The 26,421-nt window shown below is 40.2% G+C and overlaps 1 protein-coding gene across 1 annotated transcript; it reads right to left on the bottom strand.

Annotated features, from left to right (window-relative positions):
• Positions 1-1,656: 1,656 nt before the first annotated feature.
• Positions 1,657-26,082, bottom strand: LOC101516677 (alcohol dehydrogenase 1-like). The gene is made up of 8 exons (XM_004590621.2): positions 26,044-26,082; positions 24,987-25,088; positions 6,717-6,855; positions 5,775-5,862; positions 5,438-5,657; positions 4,996-5,256; positions 4,467-4,602; positions 1,657-1,799 (listed from the first exon to the last, which is right to left on the bottom strand). The coding sequence occupies exons 1-8, from the start codon at positions 26,080-26,082 to the stop codon at positions 1,657-1,659; spliced, it is 1,128 nt and encodes a 375-aa protein (XP_004590678.2).
• Between the last annotated feature and the right edge of the window lie 339 nt (positions 26,083-26,421).

Raw genomic sequence — 26,421 nt, 5'->3', positions numbered from 1 at the left:
TGAAAGTTGCCTTTTTCTAGGGTTAATATATCGAGCTTATTTGTGGTCAGAACTTACAAATCATAATTAATGTGAAGGGTAGAAACAGCAACATCTCTGTCCTTTTTATGTGCTTGTAATTGCAATTGTGGCCTTCCCATATTTAAATGCATCTGTCCAATAGATGGTCATAAAGAGCTATCTAATTTTCTCAAATAATTAGCCATACCTTTGTCTTTCCCTTCAAATTTTTAAACCTTTGTTTTTAAATTCTTTTTCAGAATGCTATATTGAAAATGCACTTAAATTTATAGCAGTATATGTATGCTTCATTCATGCTACTCAGTGGGTGTAGTAATTCTAAGGAAAACTTGCTGATTAATTTAGTCATTCTGTGGTGGTATTTCATAATAATATAATATAGTTAAGGACCTGGAAAGACAAACTAATATCCTAAGCAAATTCAGTTTTCTTTAGATGGAAAATTTCTTACTTGAAGTTCTTCAAACATGGAAGTCTTAGTTATTTATGGTAATATTTAAAAAAATGTATAGTCAAGACCTTTACATTCACTTTAACAAATGCAAATTGCTTCTTTCAAACTGAATTCTTTGCTATTTACCATATGTGGGTTTTATTTTCTCTCCTGTGAGTCCTTGTGCACAGCTCCAATCTCCACATCATCTTTACTTCCTATATATGTTCATGTTTCAGACCTTGCAAGCTCCAGGGCCCAGAACATTGGTGACCTGTTCCCCCAGGTCTTCCTGTACTCTAGGCAGTGAACAATGATGTCTCCATAGCCTGAATCTTGGGGCTTGTATCTCTTCGCCAGACATAGCATCCTGCCCTGCATTATACTGACTTATGTTTGCAGTGTCTGACACTGTAAGTCTGAGCCATCATGAACCTAAAGACAGTGATTATACTGAACTGCGTTTGCCAGTGTGTCAGCACATTATTAGCTGCTTAATTAATACATACTGATTAGATAGACCATGGAATGTTAAACAGAAAATTGCTTGAAAATATGAGGGGCACTCAAAAAGGCCATGGAAAATTAGTATTGCGGAAAAAACTGCAGTTATGTCAAACTTTTTTTTTTAAAACCAAAAAACCTTGTCTTTTACTTGAGCTTTTTGAAGGACTCCTAAGTCCATAAAGGCATAATTTGTAACTTGAAAATAATTTCCTATTTGAATTCAAATCATTTTAAGATTGTGTTATTCTTTGCAGGTTGCTGCAAAGATCTAATTTCTTGGTAATATGTACTAGTATTCAAGCTAATGATAGCACAACCATTATTTTAACCTGTTTTACTAACACTTTATCTTTCCCTGGTCTTTGATTTTGATTTTCTCACTTAACCTTCTTAGGAGTCTCCAAAGTGAGGAGATATTATTATTGTCCATTTAAGAAAATTAAAACAGATGTAGATCAAGAAAGTCATTCTGTGTCACACAGCAATCATGTTAAGACAGGGCTGAAATTCCTCATAACTGACTCAAAAAAAAAAACCTTTTGTAGCTGTTGCCCAAACTACTATTTAAAATTGCTCACATTCTCACTCTGCATGCTCTTAAATTTCATAAAATATTGGATGAAAGTCACATGTATATTTCATACAGAAGCATTTTACACACGCATACCCCTCAGGGGCTGTTCACACACAAATACTCACCAAGATTCATGCTGCAGCAATTTAAATGCATCATTGATTTTTTCAAAAGGCAACCGATGAGTTATAAGTGGGTCTATGTTGATTTTGTTTTGTAGGTAGTCTGTTACCAGTTGTGGAATACAGTCTCTGGTTTTATATACTGTAGAAGGGGGGTAATAACAGGACATGAATAATATGAAAACTAAACAAAGAATTCAACAATTGATCTATTTATAAAACTGGTAAGCACACTCATGGAAAATGATGTAGTATTCACATTTTGCTCCTTTTCCTATTCATCAAAAGCAAGTCAATGTGTTTCATCACAGGTCTCAGGCAAAGCTCTGGAGTATAAGGTCTCCAGGTGTCATAGAAAAGCTTTACATTTGTGAGTCAAGTGGGCTGCTAGAGCCAACTCTCAGTTGCTGTCACTGCCCTCAAGTCTGTGGCTATCCTTAATCTCAGGGCATCAGTGATACCCTGTAATAGTGTGACTCCAGCTTGCTTAATTTACCATATTCTTACTCTGTTCAAATCTGTAGTTATATGTCTCTGACCCTATTCTCTCCCCTCATTCATTCTGTCTCCTGAATGAGCCTAGTGATTTCTTTGGGTTCCTGCATGGGGTGGAGTAGCTGTCTTCATGGAAGTCATAAAGGCCAAGCTCTTCTATCAGTGCAGCTGTCTGTGCCATCTTTCCAAACCAGATTAAAACAAATGCTGGGGGACTGACACCATGACATCATAAGCTAAGCTTCAGTCTGCTGCACCAGCATCACATATGGGCATTGGTTTGTGTCCTAGCTGCTCTACTTCCAATCCAGTTTCCTCTGATATGCCTGGGGAAGCAGCAGAAAATAGTTCAAGACATTGGGCTCCTGGTCACATTTGAGAGACTTGGATGGAGCTCCTGGCTCCTGGCTTTCAACCAGCCCAGCTATGGTCTTGCTGCCATTTGGGGAGTGAACCTGTAGGTTAAAGATCTCTTTCTCTCTTCTCCTCCATGACCCCCCCCCCAGCCTCAATTCTCTTTCCCTCTGTAAATGTGCATTTCAACTGAGATTAAATAAATCTTTCAAAAGTCCTGCTGCCTCCCAGAGCATGTATTTGGAGGAAACTAGAATTGGGACTGGAGCCACAACTCTAACCCTGGGACTTGTTATGGCATATCGATTCTCCAAACAGTATTCTGAATCACTGGGCTAAAGGTTTACACTCAGGTTTTGTTACTTAGTTCCTATTTGAAATTTCAGGAGCATGGATGCTTTTTTGATATAAAAAAGCATGGAGGCAGATCCTTTAGGAGGTGTTCAGGATTAGAAAACCTCGTTGGGGTGGAGTTTTCATAACTGAACACTGTTAGCTTCATGAAAAGGGAGAGACCAGATGACATGTACTCCCTATCTCTTGTCAAGTGATATCCTATACCACCTGAGGACTTGGCCAGCAGGAAGATCCTCATCAGGTATGAAGTTTCAACCTTGGACAGAACTGTGAGCCTAAATAAACCTCTTTCTGTAGAGATTACCTAGCTCAGGTGCTTTTTGATAGTAACAGAAATGGACCAATATAAATGGTTAGCAATTAAAAGAAATATCTGTGTCAGTTATGCATAGTCATTCTCACCTGCAGCCCAGTTGCTTATGAAATATTTTAATTTTAAAAGTGGATTTTTACTGAATTAGAACAATTCAGATATATAGGATTTCTGAAAGAAGTAATTTTTATAATGAAAGTTTTGTGAAAGTTTTTCTAGTATTGATAACTAGGGACTAATGTAATTTTAATAACAAATTATACAGTGTTGCCAGATGAATAACTGAAGGAGAAAACAGCAACAAATATGTTATCTTTTTACCATGTGTAAATTTCTTTCTCCCAATCTTTTGTTGGGATCAACACTTCTGTTACCACTGTTATCACTTTCCTGCATTATTTCATTTAGTTTTCACGATACTATACTAGAAAGGAATACTATTTACCCTCGTCCATGTCACAGGTCTGACAACTAAAGACTTTAAATTGCTTGATTTAAGTCATGTTAGAGAATGATTTTAAGCCATATACTATAAATACCTCAAATTAATTTATGATATATGAGCTTCCTAGCTAAAGTCAGAGGGCTTAGAGTCATATTAAGCTATTTAAATAATTCATTGAAATTAATTGTAATTAAACAGTCAGGTTTTTTAGTCCTGCTAACCACACTTTGAGTGTTCAAAAGCCACATATGGTTATTGGATACCATTAGCAAAAAACAACTGAAGAGTATTTTCATCATTGCAAAAGGCTGTCTTGGTTAGTTTTACTTTGCACACACACTGGCAGTGGGTCTTAGGTGTGGCAGGAAAGGAATTCAAAAGTATTTTTTGCAAAAGAGATATTCAAATAACATACCACATTAGAGCTGTCTGATTTGTTCTTAAATACCAAGTTAGGACGATTGCCATGGTGAGAATCAATTAATATAGTGAGAGTTTCTCCTCATCTTATTCTGTATTGGGGAGTGGTTCAGAGGCATTACATGCCCTGCTTCCCAGTTATGGTATGTTTGGGTACAATAAACACTCTACCCTGTGACTGTTCTGAGTATCTTACAAGTAATGAATTATCAAACTCTTTTAATGAACTATCAAACTCTTTTTATCCTAGTCAATATCTATTGACTTACTTAAAGGTTAAATACTTTCTTTGTTTTTGATATGCTATCTTTATTTCCTGTCATAGAGAAGAATTTTTTCTATATTTCCTCCCTTCCATACCTTGCCAAAGAGCATGGAAGTTGTCTAGATTTCTGGAAAAAACAAAGAGAGCATGCAAGACCTACCTCCCAAAATTCCACCTTTCAGAATTCTCCCAGAGAGAATCAGCATGGGATCAAAGGAGAGTTTTGAATTTGAGGGTGCTGCTCCAACAATCACACACACTCCATAGCTCAGATTGCATGATTCCAAAGCTGCAAGCTAATTTAAGAGACAGATTTATTAGCTTATTAGTAGACTCAAGTCACTTCTGGGCAACCATGAAATATGTTTTTATGGTAGCTATAAGGGAAAAATAACAGAATATTATGTGGTATATTCCTCATAAGATCTAGGGCAAACTGTTTAAATTAACTGCATTAACTACAGTTAAATCATCCAATCTTTGGAATAAAGATACTGGTAGCATTCAAATTGTTTGGAAGGTGTTGGCTGAATAGAATAATATGTATAAATACTTGAGCATGGTGTAAGGCTTTTTACGTGTACTCAAAACATTTCACTTATAGTAATTTTATTTTGTTAGGAAGTTAATTTAACTTATACCTAGATGTGGACTAGCAGTACCCCCTCACTGTGCCCAGGACCACATACCATGGTATCAGTGAGTCCAATGGCCTCAAAGGCAAAGTCAACACCAACACGTGTCATTTCCATCACCACCTCCTGGACTGGTTTCTTGAAGTTTCGAGGGTTGAGACAATCAGTGACGCCTAATGCTCTTGCCCGGGGAAACTTCTGCTCATTGATGTCAACCCCAATGATCCTAGAAGCACCAGAAGCTTTGCAAGCCATTACAATGGCTGCTCCAATTCCTCCAAGTCCAAAGACCACACAGGTGGAACCTGGAGTGACCTAAAAATTCCAAGAATAAACTTCTCTTAGATACCCAGAATTCATGCTCTTGTTTTGAGGAGAGAAGAAAAAAAAATCCATATTGAGTTTATGTGTAGTGGAAGAGTACTCTGGATGCCTAGCTCTTGGTTTGACATTGTATAGACAGTCACAAACATCATGTGAACAGGCATGTTCTTACCTTTGCAGTGTTAAACACAGCTCCAAAGCTTGTGGGCACCTCACAGCTCATGATGCAGACTTTATCCAAAGGAGCAGCAGCATCGATTTTCCCTACTGCTATTTCATGCACAACAGTATATTCAGTGAATGTGCTTGTGCGGTAAAGATTATAAATCTTCTTTCCTCTGCAGGTAAATCTGCTGGTTCCATCTAACATTAACCCAGTTGGAGAAAGAACACTATTGCACAGAAACATAGATTGACAAGGAGAGAAACAAAGGATTTTAGCTCTGAGTTAAATACCTGTACCAAAGAAAAATAATGGGATGATAGGAAGTAAAAAAATCAAAACTAACTCTCCCTTCAAGCAGAGGTTGCCTTTGGGATTCAAGCAAGAGTTGCATTCTTTACACTCTGGAAGAGGGAACATTATGACTTTGTCTCCTAAGAAAAAAGAACAACAAAAGATTACTGGGTTGAAATTTAGTCAACATCATGTTTTTTTATACAAAATTATTTGTTAGAAGGAAAGTTATCATTTTAATTTATATATTCAAACTGTATTTTTTTTGAAGAAACGGACAAGCATGGGGAGAAAGAGTGACAGAGAAAGAGAGAGAGAGAAGAGAGAGAGAGAGAGAGAGAAACCCCCGTCATCTGCTGCTCTACTTTCCAAATGCTAGCAAAGGTCTCTGATAGACCAAGCTGAAGCTGGGAACTTGAAACTCAATCCATGTCCTCCAGGGGGGGCCTAGGGCCCCAATTCTTGAGCCATCACAGATTACTTCCCAGAGTACAAATTAGTAGGAAGCTATAATGAAGAGTCCAGCTGAGACTTGAACCCAGGAATCGTTGTGTACGGAATGCAGTGTTTCAACTGTCACTTTAGTGGTTAGGTAAAAATCACATTCCCATCATTATTTTTGAAATATGATTTCATTTTAAATGGAAATAAATCAGTTTTCATGCAAATGGACCTTTGAACTACAAAAAGAATTTGGACATTTCTGTCTCTGATAACACTGATAATCAAGGATGATAGCGAATTCTGAGAGTTTCACTGATATTCATGATATAAGGTTTGTCTATTTTGGTCAGTGTTTTACATCAGTAGCCTCAAACACAGAACTAAAACATTCTAAGTCTTAAGTTGCTGTTTCTTTTATCTGCTATGAGAATGCACTTTAATGTTTCTTGTTTTTTAGCATATAATGAGTTCAGCTATTCATATGAAGCTCTTGGGAAGAATCAGGAAGCAAGTTAGGAAGGAGAAGCACCGTATCCATCCTGGAACTTACCTGGTTTCACAGTGGTTACTCCTTTTCCAATACTCTCTACAATTCCAGCCCCTTCATGTCCCAAGATAATAGGAAATGGGACATCATTTTTTCCTTCCAGAATGTGTGTATCAGTGCCACAGATTCCAGAGGATATAATCTGAAAAATGATCAAATGGCTGGAGATAAAATGCTTTGTCATAAAAGGCAGTTGTCCAGAAAAATGCAGTTATTTCCTGGTCTGGAGATAGAATATATTCCTTCAAGGTTAGGCTATGTATTTGATTTGTTATTGATTGTGCTCCTGTAGTATAGCTGTTTTAGGAAAATGATTACAACACAGTTTATTTCTGTGGCTGTAATTTTCCCTAAACCTGTTCAAATCATAAACACGCAGTGAATTATTTTCTAGCTCTTTGAAGCAAATAACCCAATTTTCTCTGTCTGCCCCTACCTGCTAGTAAGTGGGGCTAAAATGGAAGGCTTTTCAGGTTAAGTTCCCTATTCTTTACGTGTTAACCTGACTTGTAGCATATGTGAAAGGATTAATGGAAAAGGGTTTTCTTTGAAGATTGTGCCTTGATTTGTAGTTTTCTTTCCTTCTTTCTTTTTCTCTCTTCTTGTACTTGGTTCTTGGAATGTTGCAGTACAAAAGGTCAGTTAGCTGTACCCCAGGACAAGGATTTTCCACAGCTGAATGGAATGGAGTCAAATTGCAAGTTCAGTTCTCTTATTACTTAACTTAGTACATCTGGAACCCACTAACAAATTCCATCTAGATATTTTCTTTACTGTTTTTTTCTAGTCAGTAGACATTTGGTCTTGTGTGCTCTGTACTTTTTGTCAATCTGATTGTTTAGTTCATTGCTAGTTTATTTCATTTATTCCTTCTTATCTCTGCAAGAAGATGAAATTTCATTTTGTGATTTCTGGTCTGTTTGTTCAGGCTTTTAGCCAAAATCATTGTCCAAGCAAGCTCATATCTTTCCTACAGATTTTGCTTGTAGGAAATCTGTAATTATGTATGCTGGTTATTGGAGTTCAACATCCTGTTTGGTTCTCAGAGAGAAACAACTTGCTAGCTCTGCATCCCGTAACTAAAATTAGGTTGCTTTCTATTTATGTCTGTTTTCTAAGCTATGTTAGGCTCTTCTCCCAATTTTTGTACTCTGAATGGATTTTTGTTACATTTTTATTATTACAACTGAACTAGTAAAGAATTCCATTGTCGTATAGTGATTAGGATTCAGCTCCCTTTTCCTTTTTTTTAAAAACAAGAATTATTTATTATTGCAAAGGCAGAGTTAGAGATGGAGAAACAGGGAGAGAGATCTTCCATTCACTGGTTCACTTCCTACCTGGCTACCAATATCCAGAACTGAGCTGATCTTATCTAAAGCCAGGAACCAGGAACTTCCTTTGGGTTTTCCATTTGGGCCAGTCTGTGCTGCTTTCCTAAAACATGCCATAAGCAGGGATTTGGAATAGAGGAGCAGCCGGGACTCAAACTGGCACCTATGTAGGATGCTGGCGCTGCAGTCATGGCCTTTTTCCTGCTGCCACCATGCTGGCAGAATTCAGCTCTTTCAATAAAGTAATTGAAAATATAGAAACATTAGGTATCTTATTGGTAAACCTTTTTTTTTTTTTAGCAGTGAACTAGCAAGATTTTTGTTAAGCATAACTTAACAATTATACATAAGTAGTTCAGCTTCCAGCTGTGCCAAGCTAGGCTTTTTTGGATTCAACTTTCTTTTAAGGATAAGTAGGAAAGCTCAGTGCAGTAGATGCACCATTAGTAACAGAATAAATAAAATATAATACCAATCAACTGATAAGATGAACAAAACTTGAGTCTATTTGGGAGATTACATTCCAAGTGAATTGAATGTCATTCTATAGAATAAGTGTGAAATTTATCTAAAAATGTCTAATGGTCAAATAGCATTTTCTAGTGACAGGTAGGGGAGAGGAAGCTATGAAACAAAAGACAGTTCTGATAAAATTTGCAATAAAAGATTAGAATGCTCTAAGACATTTCAATGTGACAGAACAAAATACCAAGGAAAAATAAAGAAACTTCACAAGTTACCAAGACTTGTGATAAGGCTACAATATTATGCTCATTTGGCATTAGTGCAAGGATAGATTAACAGGCTAATAGATGAGTGGGTCAGAGTGAAAGGTCAAGAAAAAGACTGGACAGTCTGTCTTGTGATTTACGACAGTTACACTGAATATGTGTGTATAAGGGAGCGGCAGTGGGAGGATACAAACTTTTCTTTTAATGCCAGATCAACTTGATATGTGAGAATACTCCAAAACGTTCATAGAAAAATATAATTAAAATGTTTATTTTGATGCAAAAGTAGGTAATTCATGTATACATTTTATACTATATATTTTCCACAACCTTTTAAAACACCCTTCATATGTATGAATTTCAAATATGTTTTACATAAAAATAAGTATGTCTTACTATTTAATGTTTGCAGGAATATGTTGTAATACATTTGTTTCAATTTTTTTTTTTTCTCCTTTGTTCGCAAGGAAGGAAGGGGAGGGGAGGAAACTGCTCCTTTTTATTAAACTACATCAGCATCTTGGGATCAGGGCGATCATTTGATGACCTCTTAGAGACCCTGATGCAGGAAAGAATGTTCTGAGTATGTTAATTTAAATACTTTTTAAATTTAATTCTTTTTTTAAATTTTGAATTTTATGGTACAATTCCAGAGGGCCTGGGATTCCCCACCCCTCCCAATTCTTACCCCTCTACTGATATTCCCCATATAATAGAATAGTATATTACTTCATAAGCAATCATAAGTCCAACAGTCTGTTATTTAAGTGTGTCTCGACATTGCTGGTGCAGACAATGTCAGACAGTCCAGCATTCCATTGTCTAGATATGTCCAACAGTTTCACTGGGAGTCCATCTTTAATTTGGAAGTAGGGATGCATACTGCATTGTATCTTCACATCTGGATATGATAGTCTCTGTTATACCATCACTATACATTCCCTTAAAAGAGAAGCCACAAAATAATGTCAACAACAGGGATGAAGTTAAAACAAAAAATTATAGCACCATGGAGTCAAAAAATGTGCCACTGAATAACCAAACCATGGGTGAGGAAGAGAAAACACAAAAGCCTATTGAATAAAATGATGCCACCATGCAATCCATGAGCCACCTTTGAATTTGACAAGAAGAAAAGAAACTATTTGGAAGAAAGGAAAATGAAAACAAAAGCATCAAAACACATGGGATGCAGCAAAAACAGTATGGAGAGGGTTATTGATATTATAATTTGCATGAATGCTACCTTATATCAGAGAGAATATAAAGTGTCCTTTTGAGATTGACTTATTTCACTGTGCTAGTAGTCTCTAGTTAGGGCCATGTAGTTGCAAATGGTAATATTTCATTCTTTTTGATGGCTGAGTAATATTCCTTGCAATAAATGTACCAGTCTTTCTAATCACTTCTCTTTGGAAGGGCATCTGGATTGTTTCCATGTCTTTGCTATTGTAGATTGTGCTGCTGTAAATTTAGGATTACATAAGATTACAGATCCACATTTCATATTTAGTTTTCACTTCCTTTGGGTGTATTCCTAGGAGTGGGATAGCTGGATTATATGGCAAGTTTATTTGCAATTCTCTAAGCACTCTTCATACTGATTTCTATAGTAGTTGTATGAGCCTACATTTCCACCAGCAACGAGGGAGGGTACCTTTCTCCCCACATCCATGCCAGCCGGTGATGTTAGCAGAGTTCTGAATGTAGGCCAACATTACTAGAGTTAGGTGGAACCTCAGTGTGGTTTTCATTTGTATTTCTCTGATGACTAGGAAACCTGAGCATCTTTTCATATATCTGTTAGCCATTTGAATTTGTTCTTTTGAAACTTGTCAATTCATTTCTTTCGCGCATTTCTTCACAGGGTTTGTTTGTTTGTTTACTGTTCCTGGGTTTCTGAAGCTCTTTGTAAATTCTGTATATTAGTCCCCTATCAGTTATGTAGTGTGCAAACATTTTCTTCCATTCTGTTGGTTGCTTCTTCACTTTATTGATCATCTCCTTTGCTGTACAGAAGCTTTTTAGTTTGATGTAGTCCCGTTTGTTTATTCTGTGTTTGACTGCCTGTGCTTTGGGCTTCTTTTCCAAGAAGTCTTTCCCCATTCCTATATCTTGGAGAGTGTTTCCTATGTTTTCCTTTAAGAGTTTGATGGTTTCTGGGTGTAAATTTAGGTCCTTGATTTATTTAGAGCTGATGATTGTATAATGTGACAGATGCAGGTCTTGCTTCTTAATTCTACAAGCTGCTATCCTGTTGTCCCAACAGTATTTGTTGAATACACCAGGCTTTTCCCCTGGATTGTTTTCATTTTTTTTTCAAAGATTAGTTGGCTTACATGTGTGGCCTGCATTCTGTTATTTCTATTTTGTTTCATTGATTTTCTTCTCTGTTTTTGTACTAGTACAAGACTTTTTTGATGACTACTGCTCTGTAGTATTTCTTGAGGTCTGGAATTGTGATTCCTCCAGTTTGATCTTTCCAGCTTGTGTTTAAAGATGAACTTTTGTATCATCTTTTCTATTTATGAGAAGAAGGTTGTTGGAGTTTTGATTGGGACTCTGTTGAATCTGTATATTTGGTAATATGGACATTCTGCTGATGTTGTTCCTTCAATCCAGGAACAAGGTAAGTTTCTATTTTTCAATTTCTTCTGTTTCTTTTTAAATGTTTCATAGTTTTCATCATAGAGGTCTTCCACATATTTAGTTAGCTTAGTTTCTAGGTATTTAAAAATCTTCTCCACTATTTTAAAGGTGACTGTACTTACAATTTCTTTCTCAGCCATTATTTGTGTACACTAGTGCCATTGATTTGTGTTCAATCATTTTATATCATGCTGCCCTAGCAAACTCTCTTATTAGTTCCAATAATCTCTTGACTGAATCTTTTGGTTCTCCTTTGTAGGGAATCATGTCATCTGCAAATAGAGATAATTTTGTTTTCTCCTTTCCAATATGTATTCCTTTAATTCCTTTTTATTGCCTAATACATCTGGCATGGACTTCTAATACTATATTTATGAGTAGTGGTGACGGTGGACATCCCTGTATAGTTTCAGACTGTAGTGGAAAAGTTTCCAATCTTTTCCCATTGAGTATAATACTGGCTTTTTTTTTTTTTTTGGTTAATTGCTTTGATAGTGTTTTGGAATGTTCCTTTTATGCCTGTCTTGTTTCAGATTTTTAGTATGAGGTGGTATTGGATATTATCAAATGCCTTCACTGCATCTATTGAGATGATCATATTGGTTTTTATTTTTCAATTTGTTGATGTGGTGTATCACATGTATTGATTTGTGAATGTTGAAACATCCCTGCATGCCTGGCATGAATCCCCCTGGTCTGGGTGAATTATCTGCCTGATGTACTATTGGATCCTGTTAGCTAGTATTTTGTTGAGGATCTTTGCATCTGTGTTCATCAAAGATATCGGTCTGTAGTTCTGTTTTTCTGTTGTGTCTCTATCTGGCTTTGGTATTAAGGTGATAATGGTTTCATAGAATGAGTTTGGAAGGATTGCCTTCCTTTGTATTAGTGTTTGGAAAAGCTTGTGGAGAATTGGAGTAAGTTCCTCTTGAAACGTTTGGTAGAATTCAGCAGTGAAGTCATCTGGTGCAGGACTTTTCTTGGTTGGGAGGGCTTTAATTACCAGTTCAATCTCAGTCTATGTTACAGGTCTATTTAGGTTATTAATTGCTTCCTGACTCAATTTTGGTGGGCTGTATGTGTCCAGAAATATATCCATCTTTTTTGATTTGTTCACATATAGTTGCTTGTAATAGGTGCTAATAATTCTCTGTATGTCCGAGGTATCTATTGTTATGTTTCCTTTGTCATCTCTGATGCTATTGATGCTTATCTTCTCCTTCCTTTTTTTGATTCACTGGGCTAGTGGGGAGTCTATTTTGGTGATTTTTCCCAAAAAGTCAATTCTTTGACTCATTGATATTATGTACAATTCTCTTGGTCTCTATTTGATTTATTTCCTCCTTTATTTTGATTATTTATTTTTTCCTGCTAATCTTGGGATTGTTTTGATGTTGTTTTTCTAGCTCCTTCAATGATAAGGTTAGCTAATTTACTTGATGTTTTTCTAATTTCTTAACATAAGCATTGATTGAGATGAACTTTCCTCTTAACAATGCCTTGATTGTGTCCCATAAGTTTTGATATGTTATATTGATACCTTCATTTGTTTCAAGCAATTTTTAAATTTGCTCTTTGATTTTTCTCTCTAATCCGTTGCTCATTTTGTAGCATATTATTCAGCTTCCACGTGTTTGCATGTCTTCCTGGGTGTTTTGACTTATTGGTCTCTAGTTTCACTCCATGATAATCTGAGTAGATGCATGATATAATTTCAATTTTTTAAAATTTTCTGAGGCTTGTTTTGTGGCCTATAACACGGACAATTGGAGAAGGTTCTATGTACTGATGAAAAAGGTATTCTTTTAGGATGAAAGGTTCGGTAGGTATCAACTAAGTCCTTTTGCTCTAGTGTCTGGGTGAGTTCTGTTGCTTCTTTGCTGATCTGTCCATTGATGTTAAAGGGGTGTTAAAATATCCCTCTATGACTGTACTAGAGTCTTTTTCTCCTTTTAAATCCATTAATATTTGTTTCACATAGCTAGATGGTTTGGCATTTGGCACATATATATTTATTATGGTGATCTCTTCTTACTGACTGGATCCTTTGATCATCATGTGATGTCCTTCTTCAACTCTTAATGTTTTTCACATCAAAATCTATATCATCTAAGAATGGCTACACCCGCATGTTTTCCCTTACTATTTGCTTGAAATATTTGTTTTCAGCTTTTCACTTTTAGTTTCCTCTAATCTTTGTTGATGAAATGTGTCTCCTGTTAGCAACAGATAGGTGGGATTTGTTTTTTGATACAGTCCTCTAATCTATGGTGTTTGATTGATGAGTTTAAGCCATTTACATGCAATATTTTTATGGATAGGTGGTAGCTTGGTCCTGTCATTTTAGCAATGGCTTATTCTTTGATTTAGTCTTCTCCTGTCCTTTTACTGGGATGTTCTCCACATTTGCTTCTGTTTTTTGTAGTTGCTTTTCCTTTTCTCTTTCAAGAGAACATCTTTGCGTATCATTTGTAGGGCAGGTTTAGAAGGGCGAATTCTTGGAGATACTCTTTACTGTGGAAGAATTTTATTTCATTTTTAAAACAAGGAGTGCTTTGCTGTATACATTATTCTGGGCTGAAAATTTTTCCCTTTTAGAATGTGGCATATGTCGCTCCATTTTCTTTTGGCCTATAATGTTTCCTCTGAGAGGTCAGCTGTGAGTTTGATTGGGGTTCCTCTATAGGTCACTTAATTTTTTTTTCATGTGTACATTTAAGGATCTTTTCTTTGTGTTCAGCTGAAGAGAGCTTGATTATCATGTGTCATGGTGAAGTTTGCTTTTGATCAACTCTGTTGGGAGTTCTGTGACCCTCCTGTATATTGTTTTGCAATTCTTTCTCCAGATTAGAGAAGTTTTCATTAATTATTTCATCTTTAATTCCAGCTTATCTTTCTGTGTCTTCTGGGACTCCCATAACTCTTATATTAGACCTTTTAGTGGTATTTTTAAAATTCTTGGATACTTTTTTTAGCTTCACCCAGCTCCGTTTCCAGCTTTTTGTTTGTTTCCACATGGTGACAGGAAACATCTTCCAATTCTGAAATTCTTTCTTCTGCTTTCTTCAATCTATTATTGACACTCTCCACTGTATTTTTAATTTGCTCCACTGTGTTTTTTTTTAGTTAGAAATCTCTTTTTTTAAACTTTCTTTTTAATTTATTTATTTATTAATTTTTTAGGTTGTATGTTAGTCTTTTTCTTTTTTTTTTTTTTTGACAATTTTGACATAATTATGGTAAAAAACCTTCAAGCACTACAGGAAGATGGGCAAGACAATTAGTTCCATATTGTTTCCTTCATATATCTGATGTAAAAGGGGATTTTAAGGGAGAGGCCCCACCCAGTCTCCCACCCACCCCAGGTCCCAGATGTGGGGCATGCTCTGAGGGTCTTGCTCAGGTGGTTTTGATAGTTCACCAGTTATGAATTGGTAACAATCTCACCACTCCAAGCACGATGAGGTCATTGAAGAATCCACTGATTGACATAGTCCATCATAAAGTCTCCATTTGCCCAGTATTTTCATTGCCAACATATAGCTGAGATGGTTGATTGACTTGTTCTGTCCTCTTATCTTTTGATGGTTGGGGTTCTGAGTCCGGCATTTTGATTGGGGGGATCCCCAAAGAAACTTTGTCTGAGGTGTTCCCAGACCAGATTCTTGTATGTACTAGCAAGCACAGGGCCTGGCACAGTCCATTGCCCCGATCAGCTGGTAGTTGCAATTGCTGGGTTGGTTCTGTTGCCATCCCTGTCTTCCACTGGAACCAATGGGTGTTGTAGTTCAACCTGGTTCTGCCCAGCACATACTCGGCCCTCACATAAACTAGTGGGAGCTGCAGCCTAGTTGGAGCGACCCACAACAATCCCCATCAGGCCCACCCCCTGCCCTGGTTTGCCAGTATGTGTGGTAGACTAGTCCAGTCTGTCCCACATCCCCTTCTGCCCTCATACATATCAATGGGTATTAAAACTTGTTCCATCTAACCAGCTCAACTATCCAGCCTTCACGGATGTTGTTGGGTGTCTCTGTCTAGCCACCGCAACCCCTGTCCTAGTTTTCGTGCCCTTCTGTGGTAGTGGTAACCCAAGAGGGAGGAGCCCACTATTTCCCTCCCAGGCCTCTCCCACTCCCGGATTATGCACTCTCCAGGTGGTTCTGTGGTTTAACTTGACAGAACTAGCCCCTAGTGCCAGCTTCTGCCAGCTGATGCTGTGGTTAAGCCACAACAACCCTCACTCACTCTAATTGTAGATTGCACCAGTAGGAATAATCAGCCCAGCCTGGATTTTCCCTGATCTGCTCCACTTGAGGTGCACAGGTGTTGTAGCCCTGCTTAGTCTGGTGTGCCTCCATTCCAGCTCATACTCTCCAGTGGGAGTAGCTGTCCGGCGAGGGGACCAGCCCCTTAATCCCCCTGCCAGCTCTGTCCCTCCCTTTCTGGATCTCACGTGTGCTGGTTGGGTGCTGCAGTCAAATCCAGTACAGGCAACCTCACCCTGGCATTCCATAATGTGTACTGGTTTTGTCGCAACCAAACTCGGCTCAACCCACACTCTGTTCTGGCATTCAGAGTTGCCAGTGGATGACGAGAATTGATTCAGCCTGCTCTTCCCCCAACCCATGCCAAATGTATGCCAGTGGGACACTTTCCATTTCCTCTCCTGGGCTGTTTCCCTCCATGCTTCTTGCAGTTACCTGCAGACTGTGTCCTGCCAGAGGAGTTGCCCAGGCTCCTCCATGAGAACCCCTCCCAATGCCAGATTTCACGCATACTAGTAGGTCATTGTGCCAGCACTACTCAGTTCACCTCCTGTCCTAGCAGGAACAGTGGCTTTTCCTAACTGTCCTTCAGCCCATTCTGGTTCTTGCTGTTGGATGTTTCAGCCCAGCCACAGCTCGTCCATGCTCACATATAGCTCATACATGGCTCAGTTGGAGTTGAGACCTAGCCTAGTCCGTCCCACATCTATCCTGGTCCTCCAGAACACCAGAAGGTGTTGCAGTCTGGCCCGGCCTGGTGCGTCTTGGCCCAGTCCACACTTGTGCCAAGAGAGACTACAACTGTATCCTGACCAGAACGCAGCCACTTTCCAGCTCATGTGCCCCTTGGTGGGAACCTCCACCCAGTTAGGGTGTTCCCTTAGCTCCCCAGCTGGGCCTGTTCCCAGCCAGTGTTCAGCAGCATGCCAGTGGTTGCTCTGACTCAGCTTGGCACAGCCCATCACCTGTCGCAACCCCTGCCTTAGACACTGTGGCTCAGCGTCTGTGGCTGACGCAGACTAGTTGGTGCAAGAACCTGGCTGGGCATGTCCTGTGGTCCATCCTGGTTTCCAATCTTACTTGTGGGCTAAGATTTGCTCAGTACTGCCCAGTGCGCCCGTTCCATCACCGTTTCATACATTGATGAGCCATTGGAGCTACTTTCCCCAGCCTGTCCAACCCCCAGGTCTGGACCACCTGTTCACCAGTGGGAGCTATGACTCGCCAGGGGAGCTTCCCAAGTTTCTCCCCCTGATCTCTCCCAGACCCAGTTCTTATACTTGCCACTGGGCTTTAGGCCAGTGCCCAGTGCAGTCTGGCCCTTCCCTTGGCCTTGCATGAGCTGGTGAATGTTGCAGCCCGGCCCACCCCACACTCCACTCAGGATGCACATTTGGATGCTGCTGCCCCGACCAGTCCAGACTGCCATCGGTTCTCCAATCTGTGATCGATGGCAGGCTCCCCGATCACACCTAGCTTAGTCCACCACCACTCCATCTTTTTTTTTTTTTTAAATTATTTATTGTTTAACTTCAGTAATTACATTGTATTATGTGACACAATTACATAGATACTTGGGTTCTCCCCACCCCTCCCCAAACCCTCCCACCATGGTGGATTCTTCCACCTTGTTGCATAACCACAGCTCAAGTTCAGTTGAGATTTCCCCATTGCAAGCGTATACCAAACATAGAGTCCAGCATCTTATTGTCCCGTCAAGTTCAACGGCTCACCACTCCATCTTTTGAAGTAACCTATGGGGCTAGAATTTCCATAGGGTTTGGCCCACACATCCCCCACAGAATCTTCCCCCAGTTATGGTTCTCTAGCATGTTTGTTAATGTCATGGCCCTGCTTAATGTGACCAGTCTCTGCTGGTTCTGTTTCCAGCCCTGTCATCCACTTGGACCAATGAGTATTGTGGTCCAGCTCAATCCTACCCACTTCATACTCGGTCCTCATGTAAACCAGTGGGAACTGTAGCCTAGTTGAGGCGACTCCCCATAACCCCCACCAGGCCTGCTCCCTTCCCTAGTTCCCAATCATGCCAGTATGTACTGCAGGCTTGTTTAGTCTGTCCCACATCCCATTAAGCTCTGGTACTTGTCAATGGACATTGAAGCCTAGTTCAACCCAACCACCCACTATGGGTGTCCAGCCCACACCCATACTGGCAGATGCCTTTCTGTTTAGCAACCCCTGCCCCAGTCCTTGTTTTCGTGCTTTCCAGTGGGAGTGGTTATCCACCAGGGATGTGCCCCCTATCTCTCTACTAGGCCACTCCAACTTCTGGATTATGCACTCTCCAGGTGGTTCTGGCATTTAACTTAACAGAATTTGCCCCGGTGTCAGTCTCTGCCATCTGATGATGTGGCAAAGCCCTACCAACTCTTGCCCACTCCAATTTTGCTTGCACTATTCGGAACAGTCAGCCCAATCAGGCCCTTCCCCAATCTAGCTCACATGAGGCCCACAGGTGTTCACCTCACCTGTCTCAGCCTTTGCTTTCAATGCTGTGGCATAGTATCCCTGCCTCCTGTAGACCAATTGTGGTAAGAGCCTGGGTTGGAATGACATGTGCTCCATCCTGATTTCTGTTCTTTTTTTGTGAGTTGAAATTTGTTTGGCCCTGCCCAGTCTGCCCCCTTCCAGTTGCAGCTTGGCCCACTCCATATCCTGTTTTAGGATGCTCCTTCGGGTGATGCTGCCTTGACCTGCCCAGAATGCCATTGGTTCCTTTACCCATAAGTGATAGCAGGTGACATGGTCACTCCTAGCTTAGCCCCTCGCCACCCCAGCTCATGAGCTAACCTGCGGGACTTGTATTTCCACAGGGTTAGGCCCACACTTCCCCCATAGAGTTTACCCCCGGACCAAATTCTCTGGCATGCTGGTAAGTGTCTTGACCCTGCCGAATGTGACCAGTCCACTGTTCTACCACCCAGTCAAGTAATGGTGCCCAGCTAAACAGGCTCCCCTCCATAGCTTTGGTGTGGACCTGTGTGTGGCAGTCAGTGATGCTCTATGCTAATAGCGCTTCTCAGGATTCCTAATTTGGCTGGTGATTCAATCTGGCTCAAATAGATCTTATGGACACTCCCCTCCAAATCATCAGGTCTCAGTCCCCACGCTTACTCGAAAGTTTCCTAAGCAGCAATTTCATATCCTAAAAACCCCAGAGCTAGCAGCTGGATGGCAAGCAGGCAGAGCCTGGAGCCCAGTAGGCACACTGGCCGCCCAAAGTCAAGGACTCAGTCACTGCCTTTTGGCAGTGGTCTTGGCCTGCTGAGTCCTCAGTCTTGGATCTGGCCCGGCAGAGGCACCCCCACAGATGCCACTCTGTGGGGGGCTGCCATCCGCCCCCAACCCCAAGGCCCCGAATCCCTCCACTGTGTTCTTTATTTCTGATATATCAGCTTTCATTTGATTCATTGCTGCTATTCTCTGTGTGACATACTGTTAAAATTTCTTGAACTGCTGTATGTGCTTCTCATTGTTATTCAGAAGCTTTGTAGTGAGTTTTCTGTATTCTGTATCCTTCATTTTCTCAGTTTTTTCCTCAGTTAACTCTGAGGGTGGTAGAGGGTTTTGCTCCTTTGCTAGAGAATCTTCAGTAACATTCATAGTGCCTCTGTCTGTTCTTTGCCTTCTGTCATTGCAATTCTGGGTTGGCAGATTCTTCTCCATAGGGCAGGTTTCTCAGATGTGTTACTCATATGTTTACAAGACAATTTTATGTTCATGCAGTGTCCCGGATTGGGAAAATACCAGCTGTCCTAAATAGCTGGGTTGTCAGTGGCACTGATCTTGCCAACACCTGCTGGCTGTTAATCTGAGGGCCAACTGGGGCTATTTGGGAAGGAGCCTGTAGTGTGGCATGATGGAACCGTATTCTTTGAGGGGCCTGTGCAATGTGCTAAGCTGGAAGTGATTTTATTCCCAGTTTAGTGCTTGTGCAGCTCAGCTGCTGTCCCTTCTATTTAACAATGTCTGGTCCCATGAAAATGGTTCCTGTGCCCTACTGATTTTGTGCATGTGCATTTTACCACTGCTCATCCCATCCTCTCAGCCCTTGCTCCTCTGTGCAAGATGGCTCCCGGCGGGGCACAAATGGAGATCTGAGGCTGCTGGCTGTCAGATCTGGGGACCACACAGGTCCTGTAGCATGTGAAGATGGTGCTGCTTTCCCTGTAATATCAGCTCAGTGTGATTAGCTAGAAATGAACCTGCTCCAGGCCATCCCTTCAAATCTGCACACTATGCCCCACTACACAGATGTCACTTGATCTGGCACTACTTGGAGTCTGTGTTGTGAGATCTATCCTGTCCCTGAACCACCCCTTGTAGTCTGCTACTCTTTCTCTGCTCATTATTGGTTTAAACAAAGCAGCTGGATGGGCAATTCTTAGCCTGTATTTGCCTACCGAATTCCCGGTGAATTCCTGCTTCCACATGGTTGCTGCAAGTGTTCTGGCTATTACTGGATCTCTGGCTTCTGCTGGAGTCTGGATCGCTGGAGTCCAGATTGCTGTTTACTGACTGCTGGTGGCTTTTCTATTCACTGCAACACTGCTTTGCTGTTGCTGCTGCTTCCAGGGGGTCTCCAGGTACCCCACGACAAGTTCCTAACCTCTATTTTTTCTTGGAATCTTCTTGTGCTTCACCCTGTCTAATGATTCTCCATCATCCCAAATTTGTTTGTACCATAAACCACCATCTTGCCTCCTCCTATTTTAGCAACTGAGGAGGCCCAGTCTCAACACATGCATTTGAAGATTGGACCACATGTCCTGTAATTTTTCCTGTGGCCAGGGTATGACTTCAGTGGTCTACTTGAGGATTCACCCAAGAAAACTTGCCTGGGGTGCCTCAGACTTGATTCTTGTGTGAGCTAAGCAGCCAGTGCTGGATCAGGTTTGGCCCATCACCTGCATCAGCCAATGCACATTGAAGTGGATGATGTTGCCTGGTTAGTTATGCCCCAGCCCCATATCTCATGCAAACCAATGGGTGCTACATCCCAGCTCAACCCAGCCAGCCTACCACAGACTCAGTCCTCATGTATACAAGTGGATACTATAGCCTAAGTGGGGCGACCCCTCAATAACCCACACCATACACACCCTAGCCATAATTTTTGTGTGTGCCAGCCTCTGCTGTGACCTAGCCCAGCCCAATTAGTATCCTGTCCAGTTTGCTGCACACCCATGAGTACTGCAGTAAGCTGCTAAGGCTCAGCTAGCCCTGCCAGCAGATCATGCCCTCATGTATGGTGACAGGCGCTGCTGTCTTGTACAGCCTGGCCCACACCTAGCCCTATTTCTTACTCATCAGCGATTGGTACAGTCTAGTAAGGGTCTGCTCAGAGTTACTGTGTCAGGAATGTTCCAAGCCCTGGATCTTGTTCCTTCCAGGAAGTCCTTCCATGAAGCCTGACAAGACCCACACTCAGTCCTAGCACATGCAAGCAGGTGCTGTGGCCTAGCCTTGCTGGTCCACACCCATTCTGACTCTCATGTACATCAGCAGGTACAACAGCCTAGCTTACCCTGGCCTGCTACAAGACCAGTTCACCCCCAGTGCCAGCTCTCATACTCGCCAGTGGAAGCAGCTCAGCAAGGGAGTCCCCAAAGTACTCCTACCAGGCCTGCTCCTAGCCCCAGGTCTTGCTCCTGCTCCTGCTGGCAAGAGCTTTGACCAAGCCTTGCATGGCCCACCCTCAGATTGAGCTCTTGCTGATGGGTTTTGCAACCTAACCCAGCTGGGCATAGCTCACACCCTGTCCTGACTCTCCTGTGTGCTACCAGGTGTTCAGGCCTGGCCTAGCCTAGTCTATCCCCAGATCTAACCCACACAAACCCTGACTAGTGCTGTGGCCTTACCATGCTTGGCCTAGTAAGGGAGTTTCTCAATTTCCCTTACCAGCCTCATCTCACACATGCCAGTGGGGACAACCTCCCTGCTTGGCATTTTCTGTCCCAAGCCCCAGCCCTTGCATGTGCCAGTGGATGCTGGTCCCTAGCTTTACCCGGTCTCCTTCTAGTCACAACTCCATGAATGTTAGGTGGGTTTCTGTCAGATGATTTCCATGGTCCAGCCTTACTCAGTCCAACACTGATCCCTGCTCTGTATGTAAACTGGTGGGTGCTTCAGTCTCACAGAGGCAAACCCACAATTCTCCCAAAGGGTTTACCCCCAGATCCCATTCTTTCATGTTCTGGTAGGTGTTGTAGTCTAGATACTGCAGACTGGCCCAGCCAGGTATGCCCCTACTCTAGCTTTTGTAAGCGCTAACTGGCAGTGGGTGATGCTGTTTAGCCCAGCCCAGGTCTCCCATGTTGGAGGATGTCTTTGCCTGTCCCAGACATACCCTCCCAGCCTCCCCATCAAATGCAATCTATTTCAGCTCCATTCCACTACATGTGAGTGTAGTGTTACTGTTTGTGGAAGAATCCAGAAGTTGTTCCTTCCCTGTCAAACATGCCCTCAGCTGCTCCCTGGATAGTCTACAGGGCCTCCACACCACTCTCGCTCTACCTGCCTTGGGGCCCAGGTGTTGTGTCCTGACTTTACATTCCCTGCGTTCCCCACATTTTTCCTCTTCCTTTCCTTTCCCTTCCCTTCCATTCCATTTCTTTATTTCTTTCTAGAATAGGCAATTATGCTGGCACATTGGTATAGTTAACACAAATTTTGCATCAGCCAGGCCCAGGGTGCCTATCAGCTACTTGCAGCTTTTGTCTCAGCAGTGTAATGCTTTCCCAGGTACAAGGCAATCTAGGCAGTTGCCTATAGCTAGGAAATTCTCATGTTTTGCTTCCTAACTCATCTTTTGCATCCTTTGCCTCCTTCTCCTAACTCACCATAAAACAAGTCTGTTCTCATCTGATAGAATAATTCATTTATCATCAGGCTAGCTCATGTCCCTTCTTGAAACCTTCCTGTGTCTTTCTATTGCAATTATAATAAAAACAGAATCTTCTCAAAATGGCCTTGGTGCTCACATGAGCTTTCTCCCCCATTATTGCTCTGAGTTCTCCTCTTTCACTTCCTCTCTCCCTTCCTCCCTCGCTCCCCCATGTGCCCAGTCCACTGCTTTCCCTTGCTAGCCCCAGAGCCTGCCTGGGAGTCTCTGAGGGAGTCTCCTATTCACTTTGGAAGGATCTTTGCTCAGATGGCTGGGTGTCTCTCATACAACTCTGTCAAGTCTGTGCAGACATGGAATATTCGCAAAAGTTCCTGAAATTGCAGTTGTGTTCTCTTCCAGGAACCTCTCTCTCTGATCCCCTCTTTGATTTTATTTTTTTTCTCAGCACTTACCACTTTGTAATTTCTATGTAAGCAGTTTATTTTGTTGCCTCTCCATAAACGACTTCATTAGAATGTGGGCAACACAGAGAAAAAATTTCTTCCTAGAACGGCATCCAGTATCTATTATACATTGTGTTTGCTCTTGTAAAATTGATCAGCCTATTAAAAACTCCACTTTCAGCAAATGCAAATTGAAATCCTGAGAATTTAACATGATTAATTGTAAGGGTTTGGAAGGAACATATATATCTAAATGCAGATTGTATTAATCATGAGAGTAGAGGATTTTACTTTGAATTTCTCACTGCATTGTTCTCTGAAATTTAATGCATTTGCTGTGAAGTCAATTGTAAGTCTTATTGGAGATGTGTTTTTTTCTTTTAATAATTTCCCCATTTTGCTTGTCTTTTTATTTTATTTTACTCTATTGTGGTAAGAACACTTGCAACAACTTATATCATCTCAGCAGGTCTTTAAGTTTATGATATACTGTTGTTGACTCTGGATACAGTATTATACATCATATATATAGTATTTAAATAATCTTACATAGCTGAAAGTATGCATGTGGACTGAAAGCTACAGAAGTACCTCTTCTCCCATCCCTGAAAACTACCATTCTACCCTTTGAGTCTGTGAACTGAGTATCTTTTCTCCATTTAATATTCATTGGCCCCTGTCAAAGTACAATATTTTGTGGTTTTCCATTCAAAATATTTTTACTTCCAGAGTTAAGTTTTATTTTCAGGTATTTTGTTCTTTCATTTTTGTTTTTAAAGGGAATTACTTCCCTAATTTGCTTTCTAGATAGTTGGCTATTAGCATATATTAATGCAGCTTATGTTATATTTTGCTTTTGTATACTAAAACTTCATTAAATTTGTGGGAAGAGATACCAGAGATTACTTGCTTGCTTTCTAGTGTGTGAAGGCACAGCAAGAAGATGGTAATGTGTAAGCCAGGAAGAAGCCTTCACATGTACCTCACCCTGATGACACCTTGATCCTGAATTTCTAGTCCCAAAACTTGAGAAAATAGCTGTTTTGCTTAAACCATACAATCTATGGTGTTCTACTATGATTGTCTAAAAAGACTATATAAGAAAAACTTAAAAGACCAAGGTTTTTTCTCACCTTTACACTGCCTGGTTTGAAATTCTGCTTTTTGAATTAGAGTGACATAATCTTCTATAGCTGAATTGGAGTCTTAAACAGAGGGATTGGGGTTGGGAAAAGGAGCCCCAACTTCTTAGCCACTCCCATTAGGAATAGAGTATCTACTCTTCCATCATCTTTATTTTCTGCTGCTGCAACAGAGTGTTACAGATTGGGCAGTTTATATACAATAGAACTTTATTTTGCTTGTGTTTTTAGAGGCTGGAAAGTCCAAGCATGTGGAATCCACATTTGGTGATTGTTACTATGTGTGTCATAATGCTGTGGAAGAAGATAAAAGGATGTATGATAGATATAAGGCAGAGTTGCTGAATTTATCCTCTTTTTAAGAGCCCACTGTGTGATAAGTAACCTGCTTTTGAAATGATAGTCATAGTCCATTTTTGAGAGTGGTGTTTCCATGACCTAATCAAGTTTTAAGGACTTCAGTGGTCAACACTATTATTTTGGCAATTAAATTCCAGCATGAGTTTTGGAGGGGTATTCAAATAATAAAATTACATAACTGTATATTAGATCAAAGATTTATGAATCAACAATTACTTGTATTGGTATATTTTTCCCTCAAAATACCTTAAAATAACAATGTATTTAAACATTTAATGAAATTTCAGTGATTATCTCTGGGGTTAGTGACACTAAAAATGCAATAATTTCATTAATAAATATGGTAACATACATGTAGTTATACATTGTAGGAAATAAATCTTTATTCTCTTTTAATAAAATATACCACTTGTTCTTCTAAAATCATTGCCACCATACATTTATAGCTATATCCTCTAAAACTTATGTTCATATTTACCTTAATTCGAACCTCACCAGTCTGTGGTGGATCAACTTCAATCTTCTCAATGGACAGAGGAGCATTTGGTTTCCAGGCAATAGCTGCCCGGCATGTGATGACCTATATGGATATATATAGAAAGACAGAGTGATGAAGTGGGCTCAGTGCTTTTAAACTAAAATCTGGTGAGACATATATTTGATTCACATCTACTGTACTCACTAGTCACTCTGCTTATGTCTCTGAAGTACAGATAACCTATCTACTGAAAATAATCTTGTATATATTTTAAATATGTCTGAATAGTAACATCAAGTTTTGTGTGAAATCTGTGATATATGTAATTTCATATATATTATGCCACTTTAATATGAATGTACTTTAGCAAGTTCATAGAAAAATGAAGTTAAAAGATAGGTTACTTTTGCTGAAAAATTAAAATCCATGCATAAGCATTTCCACGAACTATTTGAAGATACCTCATATACACATTTGTAAAATATTTTAAAAAATTGTTCTGATATCTGATTATGCTATTTATTCTTAAATAATTTATTTTCTGAATTACAAACGTCACAAATTATTAATATTCATCAACTTATATATGGAGTTAAGTTCTTACAGTCTGTCTTTCTGCAATGTAATTTCTAGTAGTAATCACATACTTATAATAGAGAAGATGAGAATCCATCATACAAAGAAATGATAAGTTCTGGTTATTACTTTGGAAATAAAGAAGGAAACAGTATTAATTCTGCTTCAGTAGTCGAAGTCCATTGTAGTAAATAACATGTGTAACATTGTATCCTGCCTTGGTACTTAGTTCCTGTGTCATACTACTTATTTATGTGTGGCATTTTAAATTTCAAATCTTCCCACAATTTAATCCTTGATATTAAATTTTATAAATTAAAATATGACTGCTTATAATGAATTTGAACTTTACTTATAAATTAGCAGGAATAATGCCTTCAATATCTTCCCATGGTGTCTTCAGCACTGCCTTAGATAATAAAATTGTAACTGCAAATAAGATGAGGTATGACAGGACATTTTGAGAATAAGCCATACTTACTTTGCTAGCAGTTTCTGGGGAGAGTTTTGCTGGCTCCATTTTTCTTTCTGGATGGTGCAGAAATGAGAGCTCCTGTGACTCTTCTCATCAACCCAGACAGAATATTAGGGTTTCCTCACACCTCAGAGTGACTCACAGGCACCATGCACCAATTGAGAGTGGGAGGGAGGAATGGGAGAATGAAACCTGAACGACACAGCAAGGAAAATGGAAGATGTGAAATGGAAGAGGAAGGAGAAGGAAGGGACCGAGTTGAGGAAAAGGTTAGTGAACCAAAAGAGCAGTATAAGTAAGCATTTTTAAAAGAAATTGAAAAAGAAATGAAAGAAAAATAAGCTTCCCCAAAGAATCTATGGTTTGTAGCTTGGAAATTCCTCT

The sequence above is a fragment of the Ochotona princeps genome, chromosome 7 (assembly GCF_030435755.1).
Source record: "Ochotona princeps isolate mOchPri1 chromosome 7, mOchPri1.hap1, whole genome shotgun sequence".
Taxonomy (NCBI): domain Eukaryota; kingdom Metazoa; phylum Chordata; class Mammalia; order Lagomorpha; family Ochotonidae; genus Ochotona; species Ochotona princeps.
The sequence above is the reverse complement of the archived record's forward strand: the minus strand, read 5'-3'. Positions and strand labels throughout refer to the sequence as shown.